The 12,488-nt window shown below is 44.1% G+C and overlaps 1 protein-coding gene across 2 annotated transcripts in view; it reads left to right on the top strand.

The window, feature by feature from the left end:
* RHEX (regulator of hemoglobinization and erythroid cell expansion) overlaps positions 1–12,488 on the top strand; it is a 28,304-nt gene extending 15,816 nt beyond the window's left edge. For both annotated transcript variants that reach the window (XM_054027471.1, XM_054027473.1), the window contains exons 3-8: positions 706–870; positions 5,016–5,084; positions 5,826–5,929; positions 8,023–8,136; positions 10,324–10,385; positions 11,705–12,488. In XM_054027471.1, coding sequence (XP_053883446.1) covers positions 5,827–5,929; positions 8,023–8,136; positions 10,324–10,385; positions 11,705–11,911 — 486 coding nt within the window. In that variant the 5' untranslated portion in view covers positions 706–870; positions 5,016–5,084; position 5,826 and the 3' untranslated portion in view covers positions 11,912–12,488. The remainder of the gene's footprint in view (positions 1–705; positions 871–5,015; positions 5,085–5,825; positions 5,930–8,022; positions 8,137–10,323; positions 10,386–11,704) is intronic.

The following is a 12,488-nucleotide window of genomic DNA, read 5'->3' as shown; positions in this document are numbered from 1 at the left end:
AAATCCTAATCTAGACGAGGCTGGGACGTCCTCCTCGCTCAGGAGTGCTGAAGGAAAATGAACATAATCAAGGCCTGAATCTCTAATGTAAAACACAAGCATGTTTGCTTGCACCACTCCATTGGCTTCAAGCCCCTGGAGCAGTGTACATGGCATTGAAACCAAAGGGGCCGGTAATAATGGCAAGATTTGGCTCTAGCTGTACATATAAGTTCCAGTTCAGCGAAGCACTTAAATGCATGCTTCACTCTAAGGATTTGCTTAAGCACTCTGCTGAATTGAGGCCGTACAGCAAAGCTCATTGACATCAATATAGTCTTTCCTGTGATTCCAGTGGGCTTTGGATCAGGCACATATCCTTTGATTGTTACATTCAGTGGACATTAGTAGTACAAGTTCCTTGCAAATCCTTGATTTCAGTGGGGCATCTTCCTTGAGCCAGAGCTACTAACAAGAATAAAGGCTTCACAAAATCTGCAGTGTTAATATGCTGGGGGGGAGGGGCAGAAAGAACATAATGAGCAAAGCAAGCGCAGCTGCCGTCAATATCTCATTAGGTTTTATCTTTAAAATACATATTTAAATACATTTTGAAAATAATCTCTTCTATCTAACTATAACCATGTAAGCAAAGAAAATGCCTGCTAGTGAATTTTGGATTTGTGTCTTTCTTTGTAATTTCCTTTACACCGACTCACTTTTCAGATTGCTATCTGCTTCAGCATCATCTCCTGCACCGCAATAGGAAATGAACCATTTAAGAATGACAGCCATCTAAGAAGGATACTTCGGGGGATGCATCAGTTCTATAGGGGAGTGGAAAAAAAGCAAGAAATGGACTTCTAGTCTGGTAGTTGCCTAACTCTTCCGGTAAGTAGAATTATATTGAAGATGGATTCAGAGGGACGTTGAATGGGATTCTCGAGAAATGTTTTGTTGAGCGACTCTTGGATATTCTGTTCTGGGATCAAAATCATTTTCTGATCCGCAGTGCAGACGGAGCCTCTATCTATCTCGTTTCTAAGGCTTCTTTCATCGTAGTCTCTAAAACCTATCTCTGAATAGGAGACGTTTGTTGTTAGTAATTATACATAAGCATTTATTTCATTTTAGTTATTCGATCATTTTAAAGTAATTATCTAAAACTGAACGTGCCCTTACAAAACTGAAAACACACAATGCCAATTAAATCTGGCTTGTAAACCTTAGTTACAAAGTTGAATTCTCTTGGATATTATGGCCAAAAGTTTCAAGCTGAGGGCCCCAGTGCAACAGAGCGGATGTTTAACTTTATCCGTGTGCGTAAGTCCCACTAACTTGAATGGGATGTAAGCGTTACCTTCAAGTTAAGCACATGTTTAAGTCTGTGAAGTTCAAAGGCATATAAGGGAAGTGAGTGCCCGATTCCCATTAATTTGCAGTGGAATTTGGGCACCTAATTAGCTTACACTAGGATTTTCAAAAGTGCCTGAGGGCTTTGTTGAATCAGGACCTGAGTGCCAGATCCTCAAAGGTATTTAGGCGCCTATCCCCCAATGAAATCAAAGATGGTAAGGCGCCTAAATACTTTTGAGGGTCTGGGTCTTAGTACCTAACGTTAGGCTGTTAAGTCCACGAGTAGGCTTTAAATAAAAGAGGTGTGATTTTTTTCTGAGAGGTACTGAGGGCCCACAAATCCCATTGGGAGCTCCCGGTGCTCAGCACATTGAAAATCCAACCTCCTTTATTTAGGTGCCTAACTTTAGATGGGTTTAGGAGCCTAACTTTCTGCACTCATGGTTTGTGGCTTTTATTTGTTACTTCATCTTTTTTTAAATTGTATTTTTCAGATGCTTTTTGGGGGCATTTAAAAAAAAAGGATAAAATTATGAAAAACACATTTTAGGTTTATTATTATTATTTATTTAATGTATGTACTAATTGTGATGAATTATTGGATTGCGGTAGTGCTCAGAAGTTCCAATCAAGGATCAGGGCCCCCTTGAGAAGGGCAGTGGACACACACACGCGCACACACACGGAGTTGTGTTTCTGCCCCACTCATGTAATGACTATTTTAACTTTTAAAACATGGCCAGTGAGGTTTATGCAGAGTGTAATGATTACGGTTTCCAGTTGTAGGTTAAAGTCAATAAAACTCCACCGAAGCAAACCTGGTGGAACAGGCCTTTGTAACATATACACCAGAAAGACCCCACAAAATGTCCCTGTTTTTCAGTGTTGGGAATGGTTAGCAGAGGTGGCTGAGACACCCTAATGCTTTCCCACACCCTCTGGGATCACAGAGCTCTGGAGCGTGTTGTCGTCTTTTGGTAAAACTCATAGAAAACAGTCAGCTACATCTTGGCCCAAAGGCCCCAATTCGGTGAAGCATCCCTCTTCAGGGAGCACTCATTGGAGACAAAGTGTTTTCCTGATGTGGGGCCTCCCAGCCTGGATGGGCAGATTTAGGTTAGTGGGGTTCACACTAGCATGCTAAAAATAACTATATAAACAGCGCGTTGAAGTTGTGGCTCAGGCTGCATCTTCAAAGTGCTGTCTACACGGCTATGTTTAGAACGCCGGCATGAAGCCCCCCTAGCTCGAAGCTGTTGACCCGGGCTGGGAGGCTCGCTGTTGGAGACGGTATAGACAAACCCAAAGAATGCCACAGTGGCACGTGGCACTGGATCAATGCAGGAGCATTCTATGGAAGTCCCAACCGCTGGCAAAGAAAGCCAAATACGCCATTTTTTTTTAAAATAACCCAAATTTGCATAATGCTCTGCAAATTCTCTCATGCCTCATCCGGAGAAAAGCTCACTTAGTGTGTTATCACATCGTGCAGCTGAAAATTAGCAACTGAATATTTCCTCTCTCTCTCATTAGCCATGGCTAATTATGGGCCTTAGTCACATAATTGACCCACCAAAGTCAATGGGGCTGCTTATGTGAGTACAGACTACTCATGTGAGTAGAGGGTGCTTAATGGAGCTCTCGTTTTGCAACTCTCAGTCTGCATGTTTGAGGCTACAGTAGCCTTACTTTGGGATCTTTGGCTGCAAAGCACTACATAAAAGCTAGGTATTATTATTCGTTACTGAATAACTTAGGGCCCGAAGTGCACCATTTGGACCAAGCACGGAGAGATACTGAATCCTGATAGTGCAATTTTATTCCCACTGAAGTCAATAGAATTGTCGCTGCTATGCACCTTTCAGGACCCACAGAGAAACATACTCTTCGGAATGACACTGATGTTCTTTGCAATCGGAAGTACCGCTGAAGTAAGAGTCTGTCATGCAGCAGGACCACAATTTGCAGTCAACAGAGCTTTGCATTGAAAATGTGTCATCTAGCCAAATGTTAAAATTGGATAAGAAGTAGTTTTCTCATTGGTGTCAAGTCCTTTTTATGAACCTCTCAATATATACTATGTAGAGAATCCCTTATAGAAACCTAATCCTGCTCCCGTGTCAGCTATCCTGGGGAGAATGTGAGATAGTGGCGGTCTAATGGAGGTAGACGCTGCGGGACAGGGGAATTACATTATTTACAGTTCTGTATTATCTGTGATTGTGACAAGTTTTTATTAAGCACCTGTTGCTGCAGGCCTTTGTTTTTCCCTCTAAAACATTTTTATTATGGCGATACATATAAAGTAAATTGGGGTAAGGCAAAGCATATGGGAAATAACTGCATGTCCAAACAACAGGAGGGGACATTACAATGCAAAACAGGCGCGATGCATATCTGGATTCCTATCATGGCTACAACTAGATTCCCCTCCCAGGTCTTGCTCCAACTCCCACTGAAGCCAATGGAAAACCTCCCCTACAAGCCAAAGAAAGTTGTATTCTCCCCTTGGTTACCCCAGGGCAACCCAATGAGTTTGTCACAGAATGGAGAATTTGTTAGATAGGCCTAGGAACAACGCTTCATAAAAGATAGACCATGAATTAGAAATAAGAGGAAGGCTCTTTATTTGTTTATTTTCCTACAACTAATTTTTGCAGCTTTGGAAAAGTCCTACCAGGCTGATGCCCCTGTAGAAACCTAATGGGACAGAACCTTGGTTGGTGGAAATCGGCATTAAAGTCAATGGAACTGGCTGGGGTCTGGCCTAATGATGATCATGTCTCCTCCTAACCCTACTTCTTCCCTCATTCAGGGCCGCCCAGAGGATTCAGGGGGCCTGGGGCAAAGCAATTTCGGGGGGCTCCTTCCATAAAAAAAGTTGCAATACCATAGAATACTATATTCTCGTGGGGGCCGCTGCGGGGCCTGGGGCAAATTGCCCCACTTACTCCTCCCCCCCCACCCCCTGCCCGGGCGGCCCTGCCCTCATTTCCAGCACACAGTCCATTCCATTGCTATATTTTTTTTTATCTCCTTGCCACTCCGTTTATGTTAGTGCATCATCGGTTTCTTTTCTTTGTTGCATCACTCTGCTTAGACTGTTGCATTTTTTCTCCATCAGTTCTGTCCCCTTATTGCAGTTGGCTGGGAAGCATCACCCACTCAAGTCCACATAAGGTTCAGTGGATGATAAGAAAGACTTATGGAAGCTGCTGTTTGCCCAGTACAGCGCAGTGCCATTGCTAGCATGAATTGATCCCCTTATTGGTAGCTGCCGTAGGGCATTCCATGAGGTATTGCATGGTTTTAACCTCTGTGGTTCAGGGCAGCTCCAGGGGAATGAAAGACAAGAGGAGTGCAATAGACAGCCCCAGAGGGCACAGGAGGGAGCTGTGTCTAGTGGTCAGAGCATGGGACTGGGAGTCAGGCATTCTGGGTTCCATTCCTGGCTCAGTCACTGGGCCTTTGTGTTGCTCTGGGCAAATTGCTCAGCCTCCCTGTTCCTGAGTTTCCCCACTGTTATGCGATATACACGTGCATAGTATTATTATTGTTTTATTGGAACCTGGGGGACCCAGCCATGTTCCTTTGTGTGTTCATCTGGCCCTGAAGACACTGTTGCCTCTTCGCTATTAGGTCCCTGGATATCCCTGCCCTGTCTCTTTCTCTCTCCTTAGAAACCCTCAGCAACTTGTTCAGCTTTTTTCGTGCCTGTGAAGACTCTCTGCTGGGAGGATTAGTCTCAGGTAAGCGCTGCATAAAACAGCTCTTCCTTTCGGTGCGCCCAACCGCGGTATGGAGCAGTGGCCATTAGTGCTGCTTATTCAAGGGAGAAACCTGCTATGAAAGGGAGTTGGTGATCGATTTCCCCATGGAGTTGGGGGGTTGATTTTCTCCCCTGTAACCCGATCTGTAGAACTAGAAATGGGCTCCAGAATTTGAAGGCATTAAAATTCAAGGGTGTCCAGAGCCAAGGGCTTCGGACTCCTTTCTGCTTATTTTTAAAATCTCATTTTGGCTGTCACTGGGGCAACTATATATTCTTGGTTTCAGAGTAGCAGCCGTGTTAGTCTGTATCCACATATATATATTCTTGCTGGGCAACCAGGTCTGATAGTCAGTTAGGCCAAGATTTTCAAAAGTGACTAGTGATTTTAGAGTGTCTCCATTTTTAGGAGCCCAATTTCTATCCTATTCTATATAGATTCTTATGCCATGCTCATCACTGTCTTATTTGGGTGTCTTTCAACTTGAGATCCCTTAAAGGGGCCTGATTTTTTTCAGAAAGTGCAGAGCCCCCAAAATCGGATTTAGTTTGTCTCGAATTGGACCCCAAAAGCTTGGCAACCTCAAACCACTGGTCACTGTTGAAAATCTTTGCCAAAGTTTTTGGGAAATCACCTTAAAAACCACGTCCTATCTGAAACCATGTCAGCCCATCAGCACTTGGAAGATCTAACATAACCTGATTGTTTTATCTCCCTCAGCATGTGTTTTTATTGGTGGATAAACGTTCTCATCTCAGGTGTGACCTCTATCTTCTATGTTGTTCTCCTACTAGTGCTTTACATCAAGCTCAGCAGGAAAATAGGTAATTTCATCTCTTATTGGTTTCATTTATAATGTTCCCCCATTCATCCCTGGTGTGAATCCATTTAAGTGAACGGGATGAATTTGGCCCAAGAGCCAACAAAAAGTAACTCTTTGGTTTGTTAAGGGTCACAAACTGCTGAAGTGCGACGGCTAGTCCTGGTTCATGAAATGCCAAACACTCCAGGAGATGGGGGAGGAGAATGAACGGGGGTCCTTTTTAAACAAATAAATTAATGGAGATATCCCATCTCCTAGAACTGGAAGGGACCTTGAAAGGTCATTGAGTCCAGCCCCCTGCCTTCACTAGCAGGACCAAGTACTGATTTTGCCCTGAGCGGCCCCCTCAAGGATTGAACTTACAACCCTGGGTTTAGCAGGCCAATGCTCAAACCACTGAGCTATCCCTCTCCCATTTAACAAGTTCCAATGCGATTTGACAAACAGATGGATCAGCTCCTTAGCAGGTGTAAGTTGTAGTGCCATTGAAGTCACACACTGAAGCCAAAGAAGCTATTTTGCTTTACACTAGCTGAGGTTCTGGCCCGGTGTGTGTGGGGCTGGAAGTATTCTGTCGGCAAACGTGCCGGCCAAGTACCAAAAAAAGCGTTTACACATGCTGACTTTTAGCGACAAGGCTGTGTCGACACAAGGCCTTGTCGCTAAAAGCTGAGTCGTGTAGGCAAGCCCTTGGGTACTAGCACAAGCAGAGCTACTGAGTGTCTGGCTACCCAAGCTGAGAATTCTACCTCCCAGCTGCTATGTAGAGGTGCCCTGTGTTGTCATCACATACATACTAAGTAAGCTGAAATCCTGCCAGCCTTACTCACAAGAGTAGACCCACTGAGGTCAACGGGACAACTTGCATGAGTGAGACAAGCAGAATTTGGCCTGTAATGTCAGCTGTCTGACAGGACATATTACACACGAAATAGTCTATACTAGTCTATAATTACAGCTGTTTGAAAATTTGTCCTTTCACGGGAAATGTCAATGCTTCAAAATTATTTTCTGTTCCCAGTCAGAATGAAAAGTCAAAAATATTTTTACACAAATTGCGACATGAAAAACTCCAAAAAGTTTTGCATCAGAAATGTCGAAATGGAAAATTCGGACACTTTGGATCAAAATAAAACAAGTCAATAGATTGAGGTTTGATTGTTTTTGTTTCAAAACCATTTTTTTTCTTTTGAATAGACATTTTAAAACAAAAAATGCCACTGCATTTCACCAAGTTGATTTGAAACATTTTTTGTTTCAAATCTCCCTGTTGGAATGTGGGAAATTTTCATCAAAGTCAACATTTGATTTTGATTAAACCACATGTTCCAATGAGAAACATATTCATGCAAGCGTTGTATATAGTACATGTTCCAATCCGCCCTATTGCTTACTCTGATCTTGTATTTGTATAGATGGAGGTTCAGAAGCACAGTGAACCTTTCACCACAAGATATCTGAGTCCAGATCTGCTTTAGATCACAATTTGGTAGTTTCAGTAATTTCTCACTCATTTGTTCCCCTCAAAAATGAAATAGCCCACTCTGACTCTTACGTTGTATGATACAAATGATTACTTCTGCTCAGGAGAGGCCCTCACAGGATTGGCATGAGATGTTCTAGGACTGGGTTATAGTGCTGTGGTGGATCCGTGTGTGAAAGTCCCAGGAGTGGAATAACAGAGGATGCTGGGATGTGGATTGAGGGGCACTGGCAGATCTGGATGTGGGGAGCGCAGGACTGGAATAGCTGGTGTACGAGTGTGTGTGTGGGGGGGAACTTTCTCGAGCCAATACTGTCATTTTTTCATATTTGTAAGCACTGGGCACTTCTAGGAGGGACCAATTTTGCTGGTAGTTCAGTGCACCATCTCCTGTAATGCCCTGTACTGTGTGCTCCAGTGGGAGGCACAGAAATGACAACAAACAAGAAAACCACAAACGACCTAGCCCCTTGTGCATCATTATACCATAGCAGGAGGGATTTTTTGTATTGTGCCTGCCTCGTGATCAGCTCATGCCCTGAAGTGATGGCCCTTGTCGTGTTTTCCCTGCAGTAGCAGAAGTAATGAGCAAATCTGCCTTTCCATTTCAGACAATCATTCCTGTAGCAATCAGGTGAGCACCAGCAGCAGCCCTTCTACGAAACCAGAACAACCCAACACTTGCCAGGCAGCAAATGAGGCTTTGAAAAGGCCACGCCTCCGGGGTAAGATTGCATCTTTGGGGCCAAATAATCAAGTCTCGGCTCAGCGGGTGCAGCCTGCAATCTTCAAATCTGGGCTTGCACCAGCTCCTCGGTTGTTGGGAATTGGCATAGCTTCATTGACTTCAGTGGCCCACCGCCAGTTGAAGCTGGCTGAATAGCTGATCTCAGGTACTTGTTCTTGCAGACGGGTATTTGGAAACACAGGGCCGGATTCACCGCTGCATTTCACCTTATGTTGACACTTACGCCCATGCTAAGGGAATCTAACATGTTACTCCTCAGCTGTGGTAGTGTGTTACACGCGTTTTGCACTCTTTTTGAAAATGATGAGCGACATAAGGTGTGGGTCCTGCATTCATATTTCTGTGTTTGAGAAGGCGGGGGGACAGTTTATTCGTGACACAATAATTTCTTCTTTAACTCGCTATGAAAATACTTCGCTATCAGCCTGATTCATTGCAAGGGATGAGCCTCTCTTTATATGTTAGCAGTAGAACTGGGCAGCAGCAAACGCAGTCTAGCTTTAGGACGGGGAATGAAGGACCTGTACACGTGAGCTATATGCATTAGCAATGCACATCACCTCCTCCCTCCCCATTCCATTTGCCAGATGAATTCTTCTCCATTCAGTCCTCCAGACAGGTGGATAAGGGCCTGTGACGCCAGCACTCTTCATGTTTTACATTTTTATACTAGAGAATATGATCATCGGGCGCCCGTAACACACTAAACATTTGAATTCCCTGATCAATGTTGCTGATGTACAATAATGCCTCGTGTCAGGCTGCAGGGCTGGGGGGTGGAGTTTCACTGCACATATTGGGAGGGGGCATTAAAAAAAAATCAGTATTAAAAACAAAATTTCAAATTGCCAATTTAAAATCAACCATAATGCGGCAGAGTTGGAATATATTAAGGACCTGGTTCTCATTTCTGTTAAGGACTTTTCTATGCATGGAGTTATTCAGGGACTTCCTTAAGCAATACGGTTAATTTAAACAGGAACAAGACACCCACACATGGAGTTAATCAGGAATAGCTCCATGTGTAGACAAGCCTGAAGGCCCCTTTACAGCCCATCTGGCAGCCTAAGGATGGGGGACTCTATCCTGGAAAGCAATGACTGTGCAAATCATTTGCGGGTTGTGGTAGATAGTCAGTGGAACATGAACTCCCACTTGGATGCTGCAGTCAAAAGAGCTAATGTGATCCTGGGATGCGTAAACCGGGAAATCTCGAGTATGAGTAGAGAGGTTATTTTATGGCTGTATTTGGCCCTGGTGTGACCACTGCTGGGATACTGTATCCCGTTCTGGTGCCCAAAATTCAAAAAGAAAGTTGATAAATTGGAAAGAGTTCAGAGAAGAGCCATGAGAATGATTAAAGGTTTGGAAAATATGCCTTCTAGTGATAGACTCCAAGTGCACAATCTATTTAGTGTCACAAAGAGAAGCTTAAGGTGTGGTTTGATTACAGTCTATAAGTATCTCCATGGAGAACAAACATTTTTAATAATGGGCTCTTTAATCTAGCAGAGAAAGATAGAACATGATCCAACAGCTGGAAGCCGAAGCTAGCCAAGTTCAAACTGGAAATGAGATGTGAATGTTTAACGTTCAGAGAGATTAACTCTTGAGACAGTTTACCAGGGGTCGTGGTGGATTCTCCATCCCTGACCATTGCTAAATCAAGATTGGATGTTTTTCTAAAATACATGTTTAGGAATGACTTTGAGGAAGTTCAATGGCCTGTGTTATGCAGGCAGTCCCTTCTCACCTCAGAATCTATGAAACTATATGAAGGGGCCATATGCCCATTTTAAGGCCCCTTTATAGTGCCAGGGTGGTGTGAAGAGGCATTAGTGTAAATGAGAATCACATCCTGATAATTAAAGGGCCCAACACTGCCCTCCCCTTCCCCCCACCCCCCGGAAGTTAATGGGAGCTTTGCCAAGAAATTAAGCTAGCAGGATTGGACTCATGACTGGAACGCCCAAGAGACAAGAAAATGGAATTGTGCATTATTGTTTGAGAAATAGTGCCATGTGCATAGACAAACACCATGTGAGAGAGAGAGATCCTCTATCTACTGCTAACCCCCTTTCCCGTTCATCTCTTCTCCCTGCCCATTTTCTAACTTATAGTTATTAGAGGTACAAATGTTTACACTTTTTTTTTTTTTTTTAAGGTGACAGTGGCACTTCCTCAGACAGCTCTGAGAGCTCAGACAGCAGCCCTTCCATTAGGCAGGTAATGGAATTGCACCAACCTCGTGCTTTATTTAATTTATTTATTTATATTATTTATTCTTTTAATGTAGACATAAGGTATAGTCTGAACCAGGTCTAGGCCCCATGTTATTAGATGCTGCTGTCCAGACACTTGAGACTAGATTTCCCAAGAGATCAAAGCAGCACCCAGCATGATGAGCTCCCCTGAAAATCTCCCCACTTATTGGGTGCACAAAGAGGAGCTGAACGCTCGTGGAAATCTGGCCTATAGTAAGAGACAATCCCTGCCCCACAGGACTTCAGCCTAACTCCCAGCTTCGGCGCCATTCAGCAGACTGCCAAGGGAAAGGTGTGGGCATCAGGACTTAAAGAGAAGAGAGATAAAATGGGAGTGGGAATATTGCAGAGGGTACAGCTGGCCAGATTAGATGACACACATGCAATTTTTCCTGGTCCTGCTGATTGATGATGTCCTCCCCAGGTTTACACTTTAGAACATTGGCTCTCAGATGATGGTGCTTTCTGCAGAGTACTTCCTGGTCGGGGAGGAAACATGAGAAACAAGCAGGGGAGGACTGAGGTGCTGGGGTGGGGAGGGTGCCAAGAAGAGCATGCATATTTCCTGCATTTTAGGGCTACTCAGATCCAGGACTCCAGAATCCATCTTGTGTATGTGCGATGGGGAGTGTGTGTGTGTGTGTGTGTGTGTGAGAGAGAGAGAGAGAAAAACACTGAAAAGCAACACTGAGATGAGAATGTTCATGATCTCAGTGCCATCTGCAGTATTGGCAGCTGTTGCTGCTGACCAGGGCCGGCTCCAGGCACCAGCTTATCAAGCAGGTGCTTGGGGCGGCCACTTCAGAGAGGGGCGGCACGTCCAGCTGTTCGGCGGCAATTCGGCGGACGGTCCCTCACTCCTGCTCGGAGCAAAGGACCTTCCGCCGAATTGCTGCCGCAGATCGCAATCGCAATCGCGGGTTTTTTGTTTTGTTTTGTTTTGTTTGGCTGCTTGGGGCGGCCAAAACCCTGGAGCCGGCCCTGCTGCTGACCCAAAATCAAACTGCTGGCAAACATGGCAGCAAAATCCCAAGCAAACTTACTTCATTTTCCTGCTAAAATAGTAAGTGAAATCACTAAGATTTGAATGGCAGTTGTTCTCTATGGCATGCAAATGTGTCTGACTATAGATAAATGTACACACGGGTGGGATTTGTGTAGTGAGCTTAGAGGTCGTAGGACCCACTGAAGTGTGCCATGCCACTATGATTGAACCAGAGCTGATCATGGCTGTGAAGACTAGACTGAATTCTAGTCTGGTTTCTATTTGTCATATCCTAGTGTCCTCGGTCAGAAGAAGGGGTCGACTACACATCCCTGGTCTTCCAAACTACCGGTCGCAGTGCAAGCACTGCAGGGGACTATGAGAACATGAAGATGGGAGCAGACTATGTCAACGTGGATCCCCAAAAAAGGAAGGTGGATTTCTGGACCTGCTCGAGCCCTGTATCTTCCAACCCCGTAGAATATACTGAAGTGAAATTGTGATTATTGAGATGCTATTAACTAAGTTTTCCTTAGGAACGTCAGAATTGCCAGAGCAGGTCAAATCAGTGATCTGTCCTTAATCAGTATCCTGTATCCTGTCTCTGCACATTTCACATGGGTCACTGTCAACCTGTTCATATAGGTATGTTCCTCCTAATCCTCGTCAATTAGTGGCTGTCATGTCCTGAAGCATGAAGCTTTATATTCCTTATAACATTTTATTCTGCCTAATGTAACTGTGCATGTTCTTGTTATCCATTCAAAGGTCTCTTCCTTTCTGAATCCTACAAAGCTCTTGGCTGTGTTGATACAATGCAGCAGTGGGTTCCACTGGTTATTTACAGCTTGTGTAAAAACAGCATTTCCGTTTCTCAGAGACAAACGTGCCCTTCCATTTCATTGGCTTCCCCTTGTTCTCACGTTAGAGGAGAGAGTAATTAAGAAAATATAAAAGGGGGCCAAATCCTCAGCTAGTATAAAACCTACACCAACTGAACTGGCCCTTTGATTGGGCTTGTGTTTTATTTGCTTGATGTCAACTAATTAAAAAAAACAACTTTTTAAATGTTTAAATATA

Source organism: Malaclemys terrapin, chromosome 4 (assembly GCF_027887155.1).
Source record: "Malaclemys terrapin pileata isolate rMalTer1 chromosome 4, rMalTer1.hap1, whole genome shotgun sequence".
Classification (NCBI taxonomy): Eukaryota; Metazoa; Chordata; order Testudines; family Emydidae; genus Malaclemys; species Malaclemys terrapin.
Note: the sequence above shows the minus strand (reverse complement) of the source record. Positions and strands in the feature narration are given on the sequence as shown.